The sequence below is a fragment of the Loxodonta africana genome, chromosome 14 (assembly GCF_030014295.1).
Source record: "Loxodonta africana isolate mLoxAfr1 chromosome 14, mLoxAfr1.hap2, whole genome shotgun sequence".
NCBI lineage: Eukaryota > Metazoa > Chordata > Mammalia > Proboscidea > Elephantidae > Loxodonta > Loxodonta africana.
In genome coordinates this window covers 27,607,501-27,633,779 of record NC_087355.1, presented here as the reverse complement: position 1 = coordinate 27,633,779, position 26,279 = coordinate 27,607,501, and the positions used below count along the sequence as shown (strand labels likewise).

Sequence of the window (26,279 nt, the reverse complement as noted above, 5' to 3'; positions counted from 1 at the left end):
TACAGAAAGGTTTTTTGGAGTTCTGAGATGTTTTTGCCATTTTTCCTACTGAAATGAGGTTTTTTGTTTTTTGGGTTTTTTTTTTTTTTTTTTTTTGGTATATCAAACTCTTGTCGCTAGAGGTGGACAATGACCAAGACAGGGTAATGCCTTAGTGCCTTCGATGACTGTCACGGACAGAGTATGCGGCATTGGCAGACCCTAGCAAACTCCTGGTCTGGGAATGGAGAGGAGTCGGAGGTAAGCAGAAGGTACAGTTTTTTTCTTCTGAACATAAGGGAACAAATGCTAATGGCACTGAGCTTTGTACAACTGCCACCTTCACCATATTCTACTAGATTTACAGGTGACTTATAAAATTCTCTAGTCCAGTAGTCCCCAGTCTGTCTGATCGTCAGGATCATCTCCCTAAATAAAGGGATTCCTGGGGCACACACCTAGAAGTTGTTGGGGGGTAAAACCCTATTGTGGCCTTGGAATCCACATATTTTAAAAGCGCCAGTGGGAGGTCTAATGGCCAGCTTCATCTTGTCCAACCTTCTATATTGTATTCTGTACCAATATGTCAACTAGATATACAGCCATTTCTAGAATGCCTTTTCGTATAAACATCTCAGGACTCCAAAAACTTTGAAAGTGCTGTTCTGATAAAATCTCAGTGATATGTATTTTTTTCTACATGACAGCCAAAATCCAGTCAAGACAATTCAGTTCAGCCCCTAGCTATCTTTTTGAATACCACCATATAGGGTCTCATTCAAATTTTTCACTTTTCTGTAAGATTTGAGGAAGAGTTTGATTTACACTAATCCCAAGGTACTGACACAAATAAATATTCCAAATCAAAAAACACTACTATCACTTATTTACAATAAACACAACAAAACAAAACCCGTTGCTGTTGAGTCAATTCCAACTTATAACAACCCTATAGGACAGAGCAGAGATGCCCCATAAGGTTTCCAAGGAGTGCCTGATAGATTCAAACTGCTGACCTTTTGGTTAGCAGCCTTAGCTCTTTACCACTACTTCACCAGGGTTTCCCTTATTTACAACAGCAGATAGCTATTTTTTGTTCAAATGTTTAATACGTGATTGTGTATTTAAAATGCTTGTCTCACCCACTAAACCGTAAGCTTCCCTAGAGCAAGGCCTGTGTCTGTCTTGTTTGACGATATAACTTCATCTCCTAGCACAGTGCCTGACAAAGTTAACTTTCAAATAAATGAATAAGTGAAATTAGTCAAGTAAATAAACAAACAAAGCACAGAGGGATTAAGAAATATAATTCACTTATTTCTTTATATATGATTTTTACCCTGCTTCCTGCTTTTTTTTCCTGCTTACCAGAAAAATACCTATACGTATATTCATGGATTAAATAAAAGAAATGTGAAACCAGCAACCTGATATGTATGTTACCACATCGGCAATTTAGGATGAGATACTTGTTAAAGCTGAGCATAAATTTATCTCTGAGAATCACAGAGGTGATTAAGTTTAGACTAACTCTCAAAGACCAGTAAATAAATGCTCATTTTCTAATCTTAGTTGTACCCCAGAATCCATTTTATAGATGAAAAAATTGAGGTATCAGCCTAAAGGCAAAAATAAAATTCAGTGCCAGATACAACTACTTTCAACATTCATTTTTTAGCTGTGACTGTCATTTACTACTACTCACTGGCCAATTCACACTTTGCAGACTTGAACACTGGTATTTAAAAGTGTAATACATAGTTCCTTTTCTGAGGGCAAACTTCTAAGAAAGAATGGATACTGACGTTAACATACATAAAAGGGATACACAAATAGTTATTTTCCGTGGTCTATTTTTTACCAATTTTCAATTTAATGAGTATGATTACATTCTTCAAAGCAAATTTCAATTGAAGGCCAGCTGGAAAGACAAAGTTAAGAATGGCTTTTCAGGAATGACAAGTCCTAGGTATAATAATGCGACCAAGTATACTTACAGAAATTTAAAAAAGAAAGTGTCTTACCAATAATAAAAAAAAGCAGAAGTTACCTTCAAGCACAGAAAGCAATGCCAAGAGTAGCTGTGCTGACAAGACACGGGTAATATTTTCCACATATAAGGAAAAAGCTTTCATCTCAGAATACTTTTTTCAAAGCTATTTTTATACCTTAATTAAGATCTACGGAACTCCAGTGCAATGTTTTTTCTCCATTTACTAATTTATTAACTAAGGCACAGAAATGCCTGCCAAAAGCCACACAAAGAGTGAGTGAGTCAGTTTGGACATCTTAAGACAGAAAACGCCTAACTTTCTTTTAAACTTTTCTGAGTTAAAGAGAGATGCATGAGAATAGCTGTGCATAGCTTTCACTGCCTTTTCCTGATACTTCACCCTACAGCCTCCAACCACACCCCACCACAATATAATTATAATTGGAGGCTATCAAAAATTGATACCCACCTTGTCAATGCTTATTAAGTTCATCCAGTGTTCTTAGACTAAATACTAAATTAGGCAGTCAATTTTTCTGTTTCCCTGCATTTCAGAATCAAGAAAGCAACCTCAAGGAATTTTTTTAGAATGAGATAATATGGGAGATTATCATGTTTTCTTGCACAATTTTCCCCTTAAATTTTTTTTTCATGATAAATCAGAAAGGAGAAATTATGTAATGATAATGTTCAAACAGTAAGGACATTGGCAGTCCAACCCCTGACTTCATCTTACCCATGTCAATAGGCTTTCTGAAGATCAGTAGGTCCCTCAAAAATGAAAACTTCAAAGAATATTAATGACTGTTTGAATGAAAAAGAGCATGCATGAAATGGCTCTAGATATAAAATTACAGCTGTTTTAGCCTTGGTTATTTGATCAAATATTAGAAACAGGTATATTTATATATTTATATGTAGAGAAGAGAAAAAAAAAATCCTCCCAGTTAGCATAATTTATCCACATCCTTTCCATTTTGTAATACAAATCATATGCTCACAAAAATACACACAGTTAGAGATACAGGGACGAGAGAGAATATTTCAGTTTCTAAAGACTACAATTATTACTGTGCATTGTTTTCCAACAATGAGACAACATCTTACTAGTACAAAAATATGTATTCACCCTTATCAAAGTTCTGTGAAATGGGAATATGATTTTCTTTTCAAATCCCACAGCAAAGCTAAATATTAACTTTTTATAGATGGCATAACGAAGTAAACACTGCTAAGTGTTTTATAAAGTACTAAAAATGTCACTATAAACTTCTGGAATTAAGGAAGGCTGTTAACAAGGACAACTCACAAAGGAAAATAAAACACAGAGAAAAAGGAGTATACATTTTCTTCTAAAAACTGGTTAGCTTCCTGAGGACAGGACCTGCATCTTATTCACCTTTGGGGTACAGCTCAGTGTGTTTTTAACAAATGAGAATAAACATTTGTGTATTATTAGAATATCAATATTAAAAAAATATTGCTATAAATTTAAGCCATCATAAAATATACCAATTTTTCATTCCCTATAAGTATAAAAATAAATAAATAAATAAATAAATAAATTTTTTTATTTTTTTTTCTTATAAGTATGGGGAATTTAGTTCATAGATGTTTTTCAAAGAACAGAGTCTGAAACAAATACCTAAGTGGTTTATACTGACAGTAAAAAAAAAAAACAAAACTAAAATGTACATCTTATCTGAGAATTTAAGGAAATTTTTTACATAGAGTGTATTTTTATTACACCCCAGTTTATAGAAACAGGGTGTTACTGAATACTTTTCATTCCATTCTATATGTTTGTGTATGTGTATGTGTGTGTATCATACAGATATTAAAAATAAAATAAGGAAATATTACAAACAATATATGCACATGTGTTGCCATTAATTTGCAATGCTTTAGGCTTCTATAGGTCATTGACTAGCAAAGGCATTTTATCAAGAGAACTGTAAATATCCGCCACACTTTTAGCAAGATGAAAGCCAATCATAATTTCAATTGATGAACGAATCACCAGAGAATATGAAAGATGTGGAATATATAAAAGGTATTATATTAGCATTTATTCAAAATACATTACTATTCACTTAAAAGATAACTATTTTTTTATGCCTCAGGTAAGGAGCTCTGGTGGCTCAGTGGTTAAGCGCTCGGCTGCTAACCGAAAGGTTGGTGGATCCAACCTACCAGCTGCTCTGCAGGAGAATGATGTGGCCATCAGCTTCCATAAAGATTCACAGACTTGGAAACTCTATGGAGCAGTTTAGCCGGAGGTGGATTACCCAATCAGCAAGGCAAGCACGTGCTTAGAGCATCAACAAAACAGAGGCACCAGTTGTACAAAGTAAAGACCTATAGATGGCAAGCAGACAGGATACAAGGGAAAGCAAGCACAGCAGTGGAAGGGAACTAATTGGCAGGCCACTAAATAAAATTGATATCATTTTATACATTTTGAATATGATAATTATATTTTCATTTTGAACCAATCGGGTATAACCTCACATTCAGGTCTCTCTTGTAGACGTATAAGATGCACCAGCAGCACTATAATCACGTGACTCGTGACATTATCTGGTCCTGACCTGCGCAAAGCTAACAAAAATGCATCTTCAGATTGGGCATACCCTGGAATTTGTATTATGCTCTCTGCGATTGTTCTTACCCCTGTCGGGAATCAGCAGTAGTCTAAAGAACTGTGAAGATGTAGCATCAAAGGACAGAAAGTGACTGCACAAGTTTTTAAGTATTATTTCAAGGTGAAAACACTCAGGGAGATCTGCAAAGGGCCTGCCAACAAATAACGAATGAAATTTTTTTCTGAATGCCTTATAAGTACTACATCTTTTGACTATCTCAGATCTGAAGAATAAAATTACATGTTCCAAATCAATTTTTTTACGTAACAATTTTCAAATATAAATTTTTGTGTTAATATCCAAATTCAGATATAAATTTTATTTTATAAATTTTACTGGTTTTATGAATTTTATTTATTTTCATTATTCACATTTATTTGCTATGATAGAACCAAATTTAAAAAGTTACATAATTTTATATCCAGGTAAAATGAAACGGCAACAACTAAGTGGAGTGCAAAAATGAAAGTTAATAGAAGATAAAAAGAAAAGGATTTGTGAATTCCTAAAGATAATTCCAAAATTAAATACCTTTTTAAAACTTAATGAATCAGAAGAGACTTCTTCCATTGAACGCTTAAGTTTAATGGGCACAAATCATTGTACTGGTACTGCTAGTGGTAAAATTACTGACAGCAGTGAGAAGATAACAGGATTTGTTCCAAATTCTACATCCATTTCTTGCTGCAGTAAAAAATTAATAATGGTGTAGAAAGTAAAGCTATTTTAGAATCTGAAATTGTCACATCTGCAGACCCCATAAATAACAGAATTACAGATCCTGTTTTGTGGAATAATTTTTCTTCCAGTGAGGTAAATTATTGGATTAAAAGAGGGCCAAGCGATTGTCAACACCACAGTGGACCATTTGAAAATTCATGTCGACAATTTCTGGATGGTAAACAAACAAGGTTCTGTAGCCAGAATATATTTTTAGAGTGCAAAGTCAACGGTGAAAATTATAAGAGGGAGTGGTTACTGTATTCCTCATCAGTTAAGTCTGTATATTGTTTTGTTTTCAAACTATTAAGTCCTAAATCATTTAATTCTCAAAACTTGCTATGGATGAATTTAGCAATTGGTGCAACTTGAATATGATTGATAAACATGAAAACGGTTCAATTCACAGAGATTGTATGTTGTCGTATTTAAACCAAAGACATGGTTTTGGCTTAACTCATGAACTGGAAACACAAATTAAGGCAGAATGTCAGTATTGGAAACCCATTTTGCAACGCACTGCTGCTGTCACTATAACAATTGCTGAACATGGCCTATCTTTTTAAGGAAGAGATGAAGTATTTGGGTCACCACAAAATGAAAATTCGGGGGATTTACTGGAACTTGTTGCTCAGTTTGATCCATGTCTAGCAGGTCACATCTCAAAATACAGTAACACAGGAAAGGGCAAACCATCGTGTACGTCTAAAACTGTGAAAAATTAATAAACTTAGTAAGTGATAAAGTGCGATTAACTACTTTCAGCAAAATACGTATAGCTCAATATTTCAATTTGTCTGTGGATTCCACCCCTGATCTTTCTCATACAGATCAGCTAAGCATTGTTTTAAGATACATATTGGATCTCTAACACAAGGAAAGCCTATTGAGTGACTTATCACATTTACTAGCTTAAAAAGTCTTACTAGTGAAGAAACTGCAAATCAAGTTCTTCACTCTATATGTGAAGTTTGCAAAATTCATTTTTCTAATCACAGCGGCTAGTCCTATGACAATGCTGCCAACATGTCAGGGCAGTATAAAAAGCATGCAACAGAACATCTGAGAAGGTAATGAATATGCCATTCTCATACCATATGCTGCACATTCACTTAATCTCATAGGATTAGCACAGTAGATTGTGGTCCAGAAGCAATTGATTTTTTTTTCTACAATTCAGTTACTCTACACATTTTCTGCCACCTCTACTCATCAATGAACAGTTCTTAAAATATACTTAGGCAATGATTGAACATTAAAATGTCTTTCTAATACATGTTGGGATGTGCATGCTGTAGCAACGAATGCAATCCTGGAATCATACGCTCGAGATTTTAGATGCCTTAGAAAATATTGCTGAAGACCAGACACAAAAAAGAGATACCAAAGAGAAAATGAAAACATTGCCGACAAAATGTAAACACTAGAGTATGTATTTATGTGGTTATGTGGAATAATATATTGTAGCCTTTCATTGGATGAATCAAGCTCTATAAAATTCAGATGTAAATTTAAAGACATGGCATTAACAGGGTATTTACATAATTTAAAAGAAGATTCTGAAAATCTTGAAAACACAACAAAACAAACACTGCCAAATACTGATTGTCAAGCAGTTCACTGCCTCAGAATCATTATAAAGAAACAAATAAATGAAAGAAGTGCTCCAGAAGTATCACTGAGTGCCAGAGATCATGTTCAAGTAACCACATACCACACCATCATTGACACACTTGAATTTTGCATGAAAAGCAGGGCAAAAGTGTATGAAGTTCTTTCCAATGTAATTTTCCTTCTTAAACAATGTGGATATTCCTGATGAAGAACGCATGAAGGCGTCCAAGAAATTAGCGTGGGCTCATCCCTATGACTTGAATACAAATCTTTATGAAGAACTGCAACAATTTTATTCTCACATGAGAACTAAGTTTACAGATTCAGGAAAGACAAATTTTACTCAAATAGGCATGTATCTAGTAGAAGATAAAACACAGTGCATATTTCCCAATGTTGAAATTCCTTTATGCATATTCCTAACTTTAATGATCACAAACTGCACAACAGAATGTTTATTTTTGTCTCCAAAGAAACTCAAAAACCCTCACCGCACAACAATGATTCGAGAAAGACTTAATTCATTATCCTTATTTGTATGGAAGTAGATATTGTTCAGCAGCTTAATTGTGATGAAATCACTGGAGAATTTATAAGAACAAAGATCATAAAGAAATGTTTTTAATTGTAACATGTTAGAGATGAAAGATCTATCTAAAAATAAAATACATTAATTTGTTGTAATATTTGTTTTCTGGTCATTACATTTTCTTTTATGACATCTTTTCATTTGTTCATTTACAATTGTATCATTTACTACAAAACACACATCAAAAGAAGCATGAACCCTTTAAAGCAAAATTGGGGAAAGGCAATTTTTCGTTGTGGGAAATCCACAGACTTTTATATTGATTGTTGAAACAACTAAGTCCACTGACTCATTTTCTTTATTGTAGAATATGTGCAATATTCTTTATGTAGAAAATGTGGTAAATAGTAAAAATCTTAGTACTTAGCATCTTTACCATCCACTAAAACTTTTATAATTCAGTTCATCTCATTCCACTAAAATGCCATATGCCACTTCTGCAATCAAATACTAATTGCATTTTAAAAGAATTTACATCACGGATAGCTAAGACACATACACATATACACGTGTGTGCATACACACACACACACACACACATACAACTCACATATCCTGCTCAAATACATAAGTAAGCAGGGGTCGGGGGGAAGCACATATTAGTGCTTAGGGCCCTCACATGCCTGAATCTGGCCCTGCCTATAGGGTCTCTATGAGTCGTAATCAACTCGATGTCAATGGGTTTATGCGTCAGGTGGAGCCCTGGTGGCACAATGGTTAAGCGCCCAGCTACTAACTGACAGGTCAGCAGTTCAAACCCACCAGCCACTCCGCAGGAGAAAAGACCTAGTGATCTGCTCCTGTAAAGATGACAGCCTAGGAAACTCTATAGGGAAGCTCTACTCTGTTCTATAGGGTCGCTATGAGTCAGAATCAACTCGATGGCACACAACAACAACCATGTGTCATGTATCTTGAACTTTATCCCATAGGTAGTAGGGAGCCAATAAACGTTTTTACACAAAGGTATAAGAGTCAAATTTTTGTTTTAGATATTTTAATCAGGTGGCATTAAGGAGAATAAATCTTTAGGGCATAAAAAAGGAGTTAAAGGGGCTACTAGTTAATTTGTGGATACTGTATTTATAAAGGTTGGGGAGAGAGTGTTAAGGAAGTGGGAAGAATCAAAGCTGATGCCTAGACAGCCCTTAACTTGGGGGACAGTATTGTTACTCATGGAAATAAAAAATATAAAAGAAAATAAATTTAACGTAAAAACTAACGAGTTCAGGCTATGATATATTGAGTTTCAGGTACCTGAAGAATACCAATAAATAGTGAATATGTAAGCATAAAAGTCAGTTCTCCAGGGGTCTGGCTAGAAATGGGAATTCTAGAGACATCAGTATTCAAACCAGGAAAATAGATAAAATAGCCAAGAGAACATGTAGAGAGAAAAAAAAAAAGTAGGTCAAGGATAGAAAAATACCACCATTTAAAAGACAGACAGAGAAAGAGGAGCCTCAAAGATCAGAAGGATACAAGGAAAAGTGACCTACAGTACCAATCAAAAGGCAAATGTGACAATATATAGAATCAGTAGCTATCAACGAAAAGCTATTATTTCCTTAATAGGTGCAATTGCAGAAAGGTAAAGGAGAAAATTTCAAAGTGAAGTAGATTTGGGGAAGAATAGTAAGTAAAGAAGTAGAGATGAAGAATGTTTGGATGAGAAAAGAAAGATTATATAGTAGTCATACAGTCACAGGACACCAAGGAAAAGAGATGTTTTGTTTTAAGAGTGGAAGAAATTTTAATATGTTTATATTATTTAAATTTATAGACTAAAAGAAATGAGTCAGTAATGATAATTAGATAATATTTATTGAGCATTTACTTGGTATCCAATAATGTTCTAAATTTTTAAAATATCATCAACTCATTTAATCCCCACAGCAACCACAGTAGTTAGATAACATTACTATCACCATTTTGAAAATGAGGAAGCTAAGATACTGCGAGGCCAATTAATTTCTCCAAGGTCAAAGAGATAGAAATGATGGCTGAGTTGGGATCTGAACTCTGCCTGTTGCCAGCACCCACAGTATTAAACAAGACACTGTAACAGTAAAGATGCTGCACTGAGATAGGGTTATAGGCCTTTGCAGATATAATTAGGCAACATAAGGTAATACTAGAGTAGGGTGGGTTCTAATCCAACATGACTGATGTCCATATAAAAAAGACACAGACAGACAAACAGAGGGAAGATGACCATGTGGAGATGGAGGCAGAGATTAGAGTGATACAGCTGCATGCCAAGGAAACCAATGTTGCAGGCAACGACCATACACCGCGAAGAGGCCAGTAAGGATCTTCCCCTAGAGTCTCTGGAGAGAGTATGGACTGGTCATCTATCTCCCTGAATTCAGAATGCTAGCCTCCAGAATGAAGAGGAGAAGAGGCAAGAGTAGAACGCCATGCAAAGACAAAGAGAACGGCAAAAAGGAGAGACGGCCATGTGAAGACAGAGACTGGAGCTATGCTGGGCTTCTTTTGCGGGTGATAACTATGCAATTCTGTGAATAGCCTCAAAACCACTGAATTAACACATAATATGGGGGAAATCAGAACAACTTGACCAACGCAAAGTCATAGAAGCTTCTTACACACATACGAACATCTCGAGGGACCAAGTTACTGGGGCTGAAGGCAGGGGATCACGGTCTCAGGGGACATCCGGGTCAATTGGCATAACATAACATAAAGGATATGTTCTACATCCTACTTTGATGAATAGTGTCCGGGTTCTTAAAAGCTTACAAGCAGTCATCTAATATACATCTATTGGTCCCACCCTGTTCAGAGCAAAGGATAATGAAGAAAACCAAAGACACAAGGGAAAGGTTAGTCCAGAGGACTAATGGATCACATGAACCACAGCCTCCACCAGCCTGAGCACAAAAGAACTAGATGGTGCCCGGCTACCACCACTGACAACTCTGACAGGGACCAAAATAGACAGTCCCAGACAGATAAGAGAAAAATGTAGAACAAAATTCAAATTCACGAAAACAAAAAAAAGGCCAGACTTACTGGTCTGACAGAGACTGAAGGAGCCCCTGACACTATGGTCCCTGGACACCCTACTAATTCAGAACTGAAGCCACTCCCAAAGTTCACCTTTCAGCCAAAGATTAGATAGGCCTATGAAACAAAGACTAACACATGCTAGAAACATGCTTCTTAGTTCAATCAAGTATACGAACAAAATGGGCAACACCTGCCCAAAAGCAAACACTAGAAAGCAGAAAGGGACAGGAAAACTGGATAAAGGACACAGGGAATCTGGGGTAGAAACGGAAAGGGGTAGAGTGCTGACACATTGCAGGGATTACAACCAATGTCACAAAACAATTTGTGTATAAATTTTTGAATGAGAAACTAATTTGCGCTGTAAACTTTAACCTAAAGCAGAAGAAAGTTAAAAAAAACAACATTGAATTATACACTTTAGCACAGGTATAGCAAAGAGAGGCTGGAGGAGGGCATTTGCCCCCAGGCACAAGTCCAAGGGAGTGCCAGAGGAGGCTGGCAGGAGAACCACCCCCCCACCACCACCACCTTCCAAGGAGGCTTGGGGCAGGGCGGAGGGTGGCGGAAGGGAGAGGGCAAACTTACAGATTATCCCTTGGCACTGGTTACCCTCCCTAGCCTCTGTACTTTAGGTAGATGAGTCCTATACTATGTGAATTGCATCTCAGTGGAGATACTACTAAAAAAGAAGCAAAGCCCAAGAGAGTTGGCCTCAGCATGCATTGCACTGTCAAAATTGTAGATCATGTAGCATTTTAGTTCTTTCCTTTTCTAATTTAGAATTTCTTTCTTCAAAATTTTAGTCACATTTCACTACAAAATCATACACTTAAATGTTGAGATTGAGGTCTTATTCCATCATTTCCCCATTGTAGATATCCAACAGCTGATCAACCTCTAAAGATATTTGTTCTCGTTATCTAATTCCCTGGATATCAAGGATAGTTCTGAATTTAAATGTCTCCTGGTGACTTTTAAGAACAAACAAAAGAACAGAGTACTAACTAAAAAACTAGTGCCATCGATAGGCAGACGTTAATTGGAGAAAACTTTTGCTTTAAAAAAAAAAAAGTTTTTTTAAAAAGACTTTGTGCTAAAGCCTTTGTAGAGGGGGGCCTGCTCCAAGGTGGGATCAGGATATGCTTTTGTAAAGGAAAAAAGGCTCCCACAGTCAGTAAGGCCATTTAGATTTTGGGAACCTATCCCTTTTCCAAATCATATTCTGTTCCCTGAACCTTTGATTAGTCATGTGTACATACAGAACTGATTTCAGTGCTCGTTGACGAGTCTTGCCCAACACCATCAAAGGTTTATTCTCTCTAGGGACTGAGAGCACTTACAATGTGCAGAAAAAAATTTCTGCAATCTACTTTAAAAACAAAATAAGTGGGAATTAATGATTAACCCAAAATCTTCATCGATTTCATTTTCATCTGTCTTCATACACAGTATTCTCACACTCCCATCCTCTCACAGTCACACAACATGCACTCACACATGCAACCATGCATGCAATCTGTTCCACAGTATGGGTAAAGTAGTGTAAGTAGGTCTCTCCAGATGTGTACAGGAAACATCAATGGAATACTGGCACTTTGTCTTTGCAATCACCTAACACATGTAGTATGAACAGTTAATATGAATTCTGCTTTCCTGCAGATTCGAACCCCGGTCCTTCAACCCAGCCCCATGTACCATTGCCAGCTAGGCTACCGGGGCTGCCATCATCACCTCCACCACCTCTCGGCCTTCCAGTGTGCAGGCTGTCTTCCCGATTCCCATAAGTGAAGCTTCACTGTGCATGCATTATTTCTACTTTATCTAGGCTGTGTATTTACCGTATCATTCCTGCTTTTACCCTATGTGCGTGGTGTTAGGTTTTATGTGTTATTTGGTATGTTATTTTTTGGGTCTGGGAATGCTAAAAAAATTTTCCCACATAAACTAACGGTAATTGCTTCTTTGCTTTATGCCATTTCCACTTACGAAAGGTTTCATAAGGAACGCTCTACTTTCAGGTAGCGGGGGGAAACCTGCACTGAATTTGCTAATAAAAATATAAACAAACAAAAACTTGCTTTAGCCAAATTATGTCTCAAAAGACATTATGGACAGGCTTCTGTTTAAAATACTAATATGTAGCATCACATAGTAAGTAGGTGAGAGCTTTCTCCCTTCTGAAATATTATGTAATATAAATTTACTAAATAAAATAAATCCTAATTTTAAAAATTAAGGGTTACTCTGAAATGTATATTCTGGTGTTTGTATAATTCTCATTTGAGTGTGTTAATCTTTTTCCAAAATAACAACACTATTTATTTGGGGTAAAAACTGAGAATCAATCATGGGCATCATCTCTGATGCCACCTGTTACTTCACGGTAAGTGCTACATATACACTGACCTTCAAAGAGATGCCTTGTCAACTGTCTTTCAAAGATGAGGGCAATTAGACTTGCAACCTGATTTCCCGCAATTCAACAATGAATGATTTTAAGCCTAAGGACATGCACTAGTGTTATTCTCAGACCTGTCATACAGATAGTTAGAAATATTTCTAAAAATTTGAACAATACCTCACACTATCGGTATTGAAACGTCCTTATTTGCTTTACACACACCAGCTACAGTTATTGGGATCTTCTGTATCGCCAACTGTCATTTCAAAACTAATGCTATTCTTATTTGCCAAGAAAAGAGCATTTCATTCTTGAATGTGGTCAACTGAGGCAAGGTCATTGACCAGCAAGTTTGCACAGGACCATGTAACTGGAGTCAAGACTTCCTGAAGCATCGCCAAGTTCAGTTGATGTAAATAGTAGTGACAAGATTTGGGGCTTTACACTGGAATCATTAGCAAATTTTGAGAGAGGAGAAACAAGAAGGAAATGCACTGGAAACAAATGGTCGAAAGAAAATTCCTGGCACCTTATAGCTTAAATGAATCAAAAAAAAAAAAAGATAAAAGTAAAAAATAATAATTCAAAACAAAAGAAAGGTTTTGTTGTTGCTGCTGTTTTAATTCCAATAAGCAGCAAGGGGATAGGATTTTAGCCAGTAGTTATAAGGCTGTTGGGAAAAGGGAAGAGGAGACTCAGGTTATAGGCAGAGATTAGACTGTGCTTTGGCTGTTCCTGTGTAGCAAGTTAAATGCTTAGGGAGGCACATTCCCTTTTTCAGGTCAGCAGGGTACCATTTAGTACATTACTGCTGAAGTACCCTGGTGACCTGAATGAATTAATGCAGCTTCCAAAGGTGCTTAACTTGCAAGCACTGAGAGCTCAGGTGCTAGAAGTGATAAATATTCTATTAGTCTTTTCTACCGAATACACAAAACACCCAAAAATGCCAGTATAAAGAAGGTTTTAAAGTGAAAGAATTGCATTGTGACAGGAAATATGCAGGTTAAATCTTTAACTAGTAGTCCTACTTCCAACTTGAAGATGCCCCGATAGATGTTAAGTTCTAGAAGGCTGCATTCACCTGTGCAAATTCTAGGTAAACTGCCAGCTCTTATATTACATCATATCTCCAATATTCTCTAAGGAAATCTGCTGTTTAAGAAGTAAAAGCGTCCTCCAAAATGATTAGGACCTAGACAAAATTGCAAAGTTTTGCCTCTGAGGCCCCTGGTCTTTCTTTTCATTTCCTGCTCCTTGCTCATTCTATCCCTAAGACCAAACATTTCCTTTTCAACAAAACCTCATAATGTAGGCTAGGGCATGGGTTGAGAAGGGCCTGGGTCTGAATTCCAGCACAGGCCCTTGCTATCCATGAGATTTTGGCAAGGAATTTCTCTCTGGATCTCTGTTTCCTCATAGGTGAAAATGAGATTTATAACATAGAACTGTTAGGAAGAGTAAATGAGATAATGCATATAAAGAGTATAGCTTATTACGATTGCTATCAGGAGGCAGTCTCTCTTCAAAAAGTAGTAGCATTTTAACAAAACAATAAATGCATAAATGGCAGAAAACAAATTAGATAGCTGGGACCTCATGAAAATTAAATACTTATGCCCATCAAAAAAAAACTTTATCAAAAGACTAAAAAGACAACCTACAAAATGGGAAAAAAAAACTTCAGGAATGACACATCTGATAAGGGTCTAATCTTTAAAACATATAGAAAACTTCAACTCAACAACAAAAAGACAAACAACCTAATTGAAAAATGGGCAAGGAACATGAATAGACACTTCACCAAGGAGGACATTCAAGAGATGAAGAAACACATGAAAAGATGCTCGTGGTCATTAGCCACCAAAAACAAACAAAGCCATTGCCATCGAGTCAATTTCGACTCATAGCCACTAGACTCAAAGCCACTAGAGAGACGAAAATCAAAACTACAATGACATACCATCTCACCCCTGCTAAAATGGCACTGACAAAAATAAATAAATAAAACAGAAAGCAACAAATTCTGGTGAGGATGTGGAAAGACTGGAACACTTACGCCACTGCTGGTGCAATTGTAATATGGTACAACCACTATGGAAAACAGTATGGCACTTCCTCAAAAAACTAGACATAGAACTACCTTATGATCCAGCAATCCCACTTCTAGGTATGTACCCTAGAGATCTAATAGAAGAGACACAAACAGACAAATGCACACCTATGTTCATTACAGCACTATTCACAATAGCATAAAGATGGAAACAACCCAAGTGCCCATCAATGGATAAATGACTAAACAAAATGTGGTACATACATACAATGGAATGCTACACAGCAATAGAGAATAATGATAAGTCCTTGAAACATCTTATAATGTGGATGTATGTAGAGGACATTATGCTGAGTGAAATAAGTCAATCACGAAAGGATAAATATTGTATGGTCTCACTTTTATAAAAAGACAAAAAACATATACATACAGAAACCAATGTTCATTGGTGGTTACCAGGGTGTGGGGAGAGGGGGAATCACTTTCTGGATAGTAGACACTTGTTACTTTTGGTGATGAGAAAGGTAATATTGAACGTGGGTGAAGTAGACACAGCTTAACCAAGGTAAGTGATGTCATTAAGAAGTACACAAGAAAAAAAAGGAAGTTTTTGGTAATGCTATGACATATATAATTTTGCAACAAACTAAAAATATGTGTAGTTACATATATATGTATGTATACATATATGCATGCACATATATATATATACATCTATATATCCACACATATATCCACACGTGCATGTGTGTGTACGTATACATGTGCATATATAGAAGTATCTAGGGGAGCCCTGGTGTCTCAATGGTTAAGTGCTCAGGCTGCTAACCAAAAGTTCAGAAGTTTGGATCCACCAGCCATTCACTGGAAAACCTATGGGGCAGTTCTCCTCTGTCCTATTTGGTCACTTCAAGTTGAAATCAACTCAACGGCAATGGGTTTGGTTTAGTTTTTATATGTATATGTATACGTATACACATGTAAGCTTGGGCATGCACATATATTCGTATACATAATAAAACACATAGGGGGCACTTTTACAGATACTTAGATATAACCAAACCCCTCATGGGATTGGTTTTCTGTGTTTGAAGGCTTAGGACCGTAGTCTCACAGGACAACTTGGCCAATTGGAATAACATAGTTACTAAAGTTTATGTTCTAGTTTGGTGAGTAATGCCTAGGGTTTTAAAAGTTTTTGAGCAGCCATCTAAGATACTACTATTGGTCTCTATTCATCTGGAGCAAAAGAGAAAGAAGGAAACCAAAGATTCAGAGAAAATACTAGTTTACAGGACTAATGGTCTACGTGAACAATGGCCTTATCTCCCCTGAGACCAGAAGAACTAGATGGTGCCCAGATACCACTACCAACCATTCTGATCAGAGCCACAATAGATGTATCATGGTAGAATGGGGGAAAAATACAGAACGGACATCAAATTCTTAAAAAGACCAAGCTTACTATACTGGTTGAGACTAGAGGACTCCTCAAAACTATCACCCTGAGATACTCTTTAACCCTTGAACTGAAACTCTCCCCTGGAGTAGTCTTTTAGCTAAATAACAGATTGGCTCATAAAATAAAGAATATCACCCATGAGTACTGCACTCCTTTAAAAAATCATCTATATGAGGCCAAATGGTCAACAATTACTCTACAGCAAAGATGAGAAGGTTAAGGGGGCAGGGAAATGAGATTACTGGAAATGAAATTACCAAATGGAAAAAATGAGCATACTGATACATTGTAAAAAACATAGTCAATGCCACTAAACAATTTGCATAGAAATTGTTAAATGGGAGCTGAATTTGCTGTGTAAACTTTCACCAAAAACACAATATTATTTTTAAAAAATTGTGGCATTTTAAAAGAACCTAAATCATTAAGTCAATTATCAATGTTTTCACTGCTGACAGAGTATCTAGCATCAGAAGAAGGGGTATTTTCGGTGAGATTGCTCTCAATATCCCATAAATCCTATACAGACAGTCAGTTGCTAACTCTGTCTATCAGTGAGGCTCTTCTTGCCACAGGACATGTGATCACAGACTAAAAATCAAAACTTTGAAAGCCTTCCTCTTACACCAGAGTTAACTAATAGAGTTGAAACTATCAATAGCTCATTCGTTTCCACCTTTAGCTTGCATTCCACTAATTTTATCAACAGATATCCAGTGATAAATAATTCTTCAACCCCAGTATTCCTCTGCCACTACTCTTTAAAAAATATGTGACTTAAACAACAAGGAGAGGAATGTTTGGATCGAGTTGGGAGCCTCTGGTCATTTGTTAACTATAGCCGTTACTTCTAATAGGTTCAAGATGGGAGTTTCCTTATATAGGAAATATGTATCCCATGCTATCTAATATTTCCTATGAGGGAAAGGCTTCAGGAAAATCTGAATAAATAGAGTATGGTCTCAATGCATTTTTTATACTTACACATGCATATTTAATATACATATTATATTCACTACCACGAAACTCCTTTTCCTTAAAAAGAAGAAAAACGGAGTATCAAGGAAAGATTATAAAACCAAATGGAATAAAATGCTGTCACACATGGTAGTCATATGTAGCTGTTATTATCTGAAATAATAGAAATGGCCATTATAATAATTTATCTTCAAGCAGAACTCTGTTGTAAACTGAACTTACAGAGATTCTCCAAGAGTAATACTAAATTATCATCCTGGTTATATAAAAGGGTTGGTTGAATTTGTAATTTGATACATTTTTCTTCTCCATTTTCTAGGTAATGCATCAGCAGCAGCATCCCCATATATGATGGACAACATAGATTGTCCAGCTAACAGAAAAGCCCCATCCTGCTCTCAAATTCCCACCATAACTCTTGTTTTAAACTGATTGACAAAGTCTTTCTATAAAATTGGCAATAAAAGCAAGCCAAGATATACAAGTGACGCTGTTGTCTACTGATGACTCAAAGACAGTCACACTCAGCCCTTGGACCAGCCATTGTTGAAAACGAACACAGAAATGTATGATGGCTAGATATACGAATTCAACCCTTCGTTTTATTAATGCTGACATCTCACCATCAAATCTAACCCATAACTCTGGTAAGAGGAGTGACTTAGGAAACATCACCTTAGAAAATGCTTTATTCTCACAGCAGAACTTAGGAAGATGGATTATATCCTACCACATTCATGGGACTAACTTGGGGCAGTGGCTGACTGAACTAAGCTCACTTTATTCAGAGTGTGACAAAGCCTCCATAAACAGGGTCCTTTCAAAACCTGGCACATATTAAGTGCCCAATAAATGTTTCTATATTTATTGGATGTAAAAATTGCAATAACATCTGGGCGTTCTGCAAACAGAGCTTTGGTCCAGGTACTTCTACAAATTCTGCTCTCCTCCTAGCTTACGAATCTGTGAAGACATTTCCTAATGGGTTCCAGGTGTCTGTGCCTATTAGTGTTCTCCATTTTTTGAATAAATCATATCATCCTAAGGTCTTCTGAAATATACTTATAGTTCAGACAAAAGTGCCTTTTAAGGCTCGAATTATCTGAATAATGAACTAATCTCCACATCTAATTGAACTCAGCCTGAGCATAGGCTCAGACTCAAAGCAAACTTGGTAAAGCATTTCCAGTAGAACTCAGGCAGGCCAGATGTTCTGCAAGCAGAGCCGCGGTCATCAGGCACATACCAGCTCCTCCTCACTCCACCCTGGGCCAAGACTTTTCAGCAGCATGAGGCCTGGTTAACATATGACTCTGGCTGCATTGCTCTGTGTCATCCCACCACCTCTTTGAGCATTTCTGCAATTTTAAACAAGCACCATTGACAGGGACAATTAAATTGAAGCCAAAAGAACAAGTGGGGAGAGCATATTAATTATCAGCTAACACTTTTGTCTGCATTACCCAAATGACCTCAGGCTAGGCAACACATAAGCAATTTACTACTTTTGGTTAAACCACGCATACACTTCATAAGTGATAGAATGAACACAAGTTACACGAAAAAAGTAACGTAAATCATAAAGTACTAGTCATGTCAAACTGTCAACTGCATTCCTGGTGTGCTGTGTGTGGGGGGGTCATGTGTGTTTGTGGGGTGTGGTGTCTCTGTTTGGAAGGAGACAGATGAAGAAGTCCTTAGGGAGAAGCACTGGGAGCTCCTCTCACTCCCTTCCCTCCCCAAAGGCCATCCCTGACAAAACCGCCCTGCGCTCTCCTACTCTCTCTACCCTCCACACCTTAGAATCCATCCAGGTTCATCTGGTTCTTTAAGAGAAATAAATAAATACACCTGGGGAAAGATTTGAAAGCCATCTACGCCTTTGGATGTGCTACACTGCTTTTATAAAAAGGCTCTTTTCCCTTTCATTAAAGGAAGGCTAGTTTTCTCTGGTGGGTTTGATGGGTAGTTTTCCAATATGGAGTATGGCCATGAAAAGGAGATCTAGGTGGCATAAAACAGCAAGGATTTCAGAAAAATAGAGAAGACCGTGATGATAGAGTGTGCCTGACAGGTACTGAGGTAGTAGCACTGGCTTAGGAAAGACATGTAGGAAATAAAACAGGAGGCTTCCAAGACAAACTTAACTTTCTTGAAATTTTGTCTGGATTTGGTGCCAATTTTACACGCTAAAAATCTTTTTATCTATTCTGTCATGGTTGTAATAATTTGCTAATGTATGGTATAAAGCTTTATCTCTAGGGATAGAGAGAGAGAGAGAAAGGAAGGCAGAGTTCTTGGGTCATTTTTTTCCTTGGGGACTATAAAGAGGGTTCTCAGCTCATAATGTAATATAATACTCACCATGTAAATGCAGTAAGAAAGTCCATATTTGTGCTGAAGTAGCCCTGGTATGGACCCCTGGTGGTGCAATGGTTAAAAGCTGGGCTGCTAACAAAAAGGTCAGTAGTTTGAATCTGCCAGCTGCTCCTTGGAAACCCTATGTGCAGTTCTATTCTGTCCCACAGGGTCACTATGAATCGGAACCGACTCAACAGCACACAACAACAACAACAACAGCAAGCATGGTATAATATATGGCTGTGCTTCAGCAAATGTCAAGCTTAGAAACAAGTAGACATAGTAGATACCAACCCAATAGGCTGGCCAATCACATCACGATCTGCAAACACCAGTGATCTGTTAGTTGCTATTACCTAACCAACTTGTCTCTATTTGATCTGTGTATTTATAGCTGTTATGCATGCACGTGTTTTTTTTCAACACCTGCCTTGCCTTCTTGGAAACCCTGGTGGCATAGTGGTTAAGTGCTACGGCTGCTAACCAAAGGGTCGGCAGTCCGAATCCGCCAGGTGCTCCTTGGAAACTCTATGGGGCAGTTCTACCCTGTCCTACAGGGTCGCTATGAGTCAGAACTGACTCGATGGCACTGGGTTTGGTTTTTTGGTTTGTCCTTGTCTTTTTATATGAGAATAAATAGAATAATCTGAGTTGCGATTACTTTTTTTAAACAAATCCTACAACTGCAATTAAATTTCACACTGCATTTCAACCTTGAAATGAACACAAATCTGAAACTAATACAGAAAGTGCAAAAATTTCCATATTCAGGTTAATGTTTAACAACAGGAAAGAATAACTTTGTTTATCTCCAAAAACAGCTTTCTTCATCTAAACAAATGACTAGAATCAGAATAAGAAAAACCTGTATTGGTTTCTTAGCTACACACACATATTCCAATTTCCTTTTGCACAATGGCTTTTATGCAAATGTATTCCACACAATCTCCTGACCTCTTCTACCATCGCGCAGGGACAATGACAGTTCAATAATTGAAATGGTACATATCTGGTATATTTGATTTTAAATTGCATATTTGGACTCAGGCCTATTGAAATGAAAATACTTGTGACTCTTTATTAATTCCAAACTGATCAGGTTATTATTTCCTACTAGTCAAAAAAAAAAAGTAGGTAAAGCTAACTATTCCATTTTTTCTTTCCCTTCCCCACGCTTTTCCCAACACGCCTGCTTGCATTCTCCTCTGCATGCCTCCCTCAAACCTTGATTTTAGTTCTTAACCCTGATTCTTTCATCCATAATATGGATAATGAGAAAACCCCAAAAATGGTCCTTGGGGGAATGTTGTACTAGAAATTACCTGGGACTAGGTCCCACGTGTGTGCCTTTGCTTACCATGGAGACAAGCGATTCATTCACTCTTCTCAGCCAATTTGAAATCCAAATATGAAAACAGCATTCTGGAACTCAGACAGACTATTCTGTTTCACTACTAGCAGATGCGGGAAGAAAAAAAGCCAGTATAATTAAGTTTTTGACTTTGAACTAGCAAAGCTGCGAACACCTCATTTAAAAATACCTATAATATCATAAGAACAGCTGAAGTACAGGTGCTGTAAGGGTATTCACATGTCCTGCATAGGGTGATGGTCAGCCCAATCAGCTGACGAGAAGGTCTTGGCTATGTTGAGCCAAGAATAAACTAAACTATAAACTCAGCCGAAGTCTTTCTCAATGTAAATGTGTGGTAGGAAACGGTTCTCACTCTCTCTTTTCTTGGGACTCTTTTAGAAAAAGTTGGGGATCATTTAAGGGCTAGACAAAGATTCAATGTATTTTTTCAAATGAGGGTTGGAAGTAAAGGAGTTTCTTTTATACATTCCTCAGATTATTCATTAGTCTATTATTCATCCTTTATTATGTGAACAGCAATTGACTAAAATCTGTAGAGGGTGCAAAGGCGTGGAAATACAAGAATATAATCAAATCTAATAAACTGGTTAGCTGACAAACACTGTTTGGCCTTAAAGATAAACATAGAAAACTTTAACTTCTAAGGCTGATTGAAGCTAGCTCTGCATTTAGTATGTATTAATCTCACTTTAAATACACATTCACACATTAAAAGGGAATATTAAGGGCAATCTGCAGTTTCATTTTATTGTTTTAATTTCCTAGAGTAATGTTGCTTCCTCATTACAATTTCTGGAGGAAAAATGAAAATTCAGTAGTGCTTGGTACTTCAAAGTTTCAGAGAATTTCGCTTTAAGAAATGAGTAAGATTTTCTTAAAACACACACAAAAAATTCCTTAAAAAAAAAACTAAGGAAAATAACACTGCCAAAAATGAATACAGCTTTGTTTGTTTTTGCAGTCATCGTTAGCAATAGACATAAAGGTATGCTTTTTTTTGTAGTCCATATGGAAAGATCATCAACACATTCTGCCTCTGGGTTCTTTGCCAAAATACCATAACCCACCAGCCTTCTACCTTAAACATAAAAGGAAAGGTGTTGTGCTGGTCGAATAAAGAAATAATTTTTACTAGCATACGTCTAATGTTAAAGCTGCCTAAATCCTGCCAAATACATTAAAACAACATCTGTAAAACAGATTTTCATTAAATTGATCAGTTTAAAGTTAAGCAGCTAGGCAGATGATGCTTTTAAGCTGACCCTTAACCTTTAACCTTTAACCTCCTTAAACACGAATAAGGACTCACGCTCCTTTTAGGTAATACTGCTTCAGTTTGACGATGTCAGAGGTAAAGCAGTCTATTCAAATCAAATTGACATATCACCACAGTTAGAGTGTTATGAATCAATATGTTGTCAATAACGAGAAAAGCTGTTTTCTTGCAGCTCTGTGTTCATCTTACAGCCGCGACTTGTCAGTTTCCCTTAAAGCCTAAATAATTCATGATGCAAAATGATGCAAATTAAACCTCTAATGAAAATGAATTTTATATAAGAGATTATCATCTAGTCATTAACTCAGAAACTATTTTAAGTCTAATTTTAATATTTTAGCCATATTACAAGCCATCATTTTTCCAGGCACAAGCCCATTTGTTAAGTTCTCATTTAAAAGCAATTAATGTTACTTATGAACCAATTTTATTTTGCCAACACAAGGAGACCAAGCTTGCTAACATCCTCATTACTACACTTTAAAATCCTCTAGGTCTGACTCACACCAGTTCTGTAAATCACTTTAGAAGGGGCATCCTCAGCATGCTGCTATGCTCTGGAGTATTTCCCTAGTTACTACCGGGAAAAAAAAGAATGCTCCTTGAAGGATAATGCAAAAGAATATAGCTTAATGGTCATACTACGTTTTAAGAGCTCTAATATTTACCTCTTCAGTCTTCTTTTCAGTCAAGGCAAATTTGGTCAAAGTAATTTTTTGTTTCTTTGTGACCACATTTAAATGCAACACTACAAGGAGAGTGAGAATTTAAGATACCAGCAAATAAAGAAGAGTGTGGGCAAACACATTTTTATATGATTTCTTTTAAAACTCTTTTAAAGGAAAAGTGCACCCTTTGATACTAGAATCTAAAGCTCTCTGCTTTAAATACTCTTTATAGTAATCAAGCTTTTCGTGGCTATCCGTTGTTACGCCTGCAAAGACAATATCCAATTCTCCCTTCCAAAGAACTTTTAAGAGTAAGTATAAAAAAAAAAAAGTACAGCACCTAGCAAATTGCTCTGTATGTAGGCAGGTGGCCAATGCATCTATGGAATAAATGGATACAATTCACACACACACACACACACACACACACACACACACACTTAAATAATCATCAAACAATTAGATTAAATAACCTTTCCCAAGAAAATAAACAATAACACTCTACCTTTCTTTGGGCTCCCAAAGGAGATTAATAAAATAGAAGAATTTGTACATTTATATCTTCTATTCAAAACATGGTAATTTAAAGTGTTAGAGGAGCTGCGTGAATATAAACATAGCTCATGAATATTCTATATAGCTCCCAGGGTCTAGATCTATTATTTATACAAACTTAATGTTTGCTTTTTATTTTATTTTTTTCCCTCCTAGGTATTCTAAAAGTTTTAATAGGTCAGGTATCAACAGAAAAAAGTAGGCGATCGAATAGTTGTCAGCTGTGGCTGCAAAATCCTTGAATTATAATACAATTAATCCTTTCTATTATATTTTCAATACTATCAACTTAGAGGCCTTCCATCTTACATTAGGACCTATACTCCCCTCAAACTGTGTAACCCAAATCTAATGCTTTCATTATTGATCCAGAAAGCACCAATATCACAGGAACAATTTTACAAATTCTCACACCGAGAGTCTCTAGGATTTTATGCCCAGTACATCAATCCAGAATTTGAACTTTAAGAAACAACCCAAACAAACAGAACTAGACCAACCCAAATAAATAATTCCTGCACCTACTCTAGAGAGCCACATCCGTTCTTTTCTCATTGTGTGCTTATAATTTCAAATAGCATCAAAAAAACCATAGGTATTATAATCACTGGTTGACTCCTGATAGTATAGTTATCACTGATTTCTAGTATGAATCAATAGATAACACTTGCAAAATGGATTTTGTAATCATATTTAGAGCTTGTTACAATGACTAATGGTTTGCAATATTTTCTGAATTTTAATGTTCTCTAGACAAAGAACTTTTTAATAAGTTACCAAGTTATTCATCATAGATACGCATGTGGTAGATTTCTACATGACCCAAGACAATCAAGCCAATCCAGTAAACAAACTGCAGAAAATAAATGACCCAGTAATTAGGTTTAGAAAAAGTCCAGACAAGTTAGGTAATAAACAGTGCCCATCACTTGCACAGATCCATTACATCTGCATAATTTTTTCCCAGTAAAGATAAAAATAGAGCTGCTATTTTATGAACGTGCCTATCTACTCACGCCCTCCAACATTTTGAGAAAAAAGCAGAACATTACTAGCTAAAAAAAAAAAAAGAGAGACATGAAGATACCAACAGAGTTTACTTTTAAAGACTTTCTGCTGACGCTTAGGGCGAGTGTGTTTACTCAGTGTCACAGGAAACACACAGAAAAAAAAAAAATCCTCATGTTTTGATTGTCTTTGTCACAAATAAAAGATGATGCATTCAAAAGGTAGGACACTGTTTTTGCCCACTGTTCCCTGTAACCATTAACACTTAGCCAAGAGTGGTACTAAACCCACTGCCAAAAAACCCACTGCCGTTGAGTCGATTCCGACTCATAGAGTGGTACTAGCTTTAAAAATTCAATAAAGAGGCTTAAAAAGTATCCTTTCATATATGAAAATACCCAGAAAAGTTCTTTTATTATAGAAAACTAGTGAAGCAATGGTTGTTACTGAAATAGGTGTAAATATGGCATTTAAATAAACCCCCCAATTCCATCTGTATCAATATACTTTTAGCCCTTCCATTTTTTCCTTCACCGCTCCCCCCTCCCCCGTCCTTAACTTGCAGATTTGTGCTCCAAGCTCTGAAACAGTTAATCCCCTTCTCTACTGTGTGCCAAAGCATACGGATGTCACAGCTTACCTTATAGAGCTTCAGGGCCGCCTCGTGCCTGTGATTGGTGGTATGCAAGCGTAATTTATCCACACTGTTGGTGTAGTAGTCACATGCGTTGCATTTTAGGTGAACGGGGTTGCCAATGGCGATACACTTCAGCCTCCACTCATTGCTTTTGCCCCCTTCTTTAATGTGAGCCACCAGTTGATATTTCTGCATATGTTTATCAGTCTTGCAGTGGAGCTGGAAGTTGGCTTTGAGCTGAGTGTTGTAGTTACAGAGCTTGCACTGGTAGATATCTCCAATTACAGCCCTCCATTCCTCTTCGGGGAGAGAGCGCTCACTGCTCACATGCACACTTAGGGCCTCCAGGCTGTCAGAGGTGAATTTGTTGCAAACAGCACACTGGAATAGCTTCAGCGCTGGGTCACTGATATAAGGTGACAGCTCTCCTGCAGTAAGGAGGGACAGGTCATCACCCATTAGCTGACCACTGGCAAGCCGGATTTCAGGCGGCAGCTCATTATTTACTACAGGAAAAAAAAAAATTAAAAGGAAAAATAGAGACTAGAAAACACGGCACACACAAAGGGGTCTGTAAAATAAAGTCTTGACAAGGAAAGCGCTTTCTCTGGAGCTTATGCTCTAAAAAGCTGTAACAGGATTGAATCAGGATCAATTACAATCATCCCTTTCAACTTCTAAATTCCCTCATCAGATAGCTTTAATTACTCCTACTGGGCATGATGTCATGCTGAAATTTCTATTTTCGAGGGCAAGAAAGTTGATCAATACCATAACAAAACAGTCATGTGCTTGCAATTTAAGAGCCTAGATAAACTTACCTAAGCACTAATTGTTATTTCGTAATTTGTCTTAAAGCTTGATGAGATTTGGCTAATACTGTACATGTGCCTATAATCCACCGCCAAATGCCTGGCATAAGGTAAACT

At 36.8% G+C, this 26,279-nt stretch overlaps 1 protein-coding gene across 1 annotated transcript in view; it reads right to left on the bottom strand.

Moving 5' to 3' along the window:
* Nucleotides 1-26,279, bottom strand: part of ZFHX4 (zinc finger homeobox 4) — a 197,627-nt gene that overhangs the window by 145,094 nt on the left and 26,254 nt on the right. Inside the window, exon 3 of the mRNA XM_064267860.1 lies at nt 25,354-25,856. Coding sequence (XP_064123930.1) covers nt 25,354-25,856 — 503 coding nt within the window. The remainder of the gene's footprint in view (nt 1-25,353; nt 25,857-26,279) is intronic.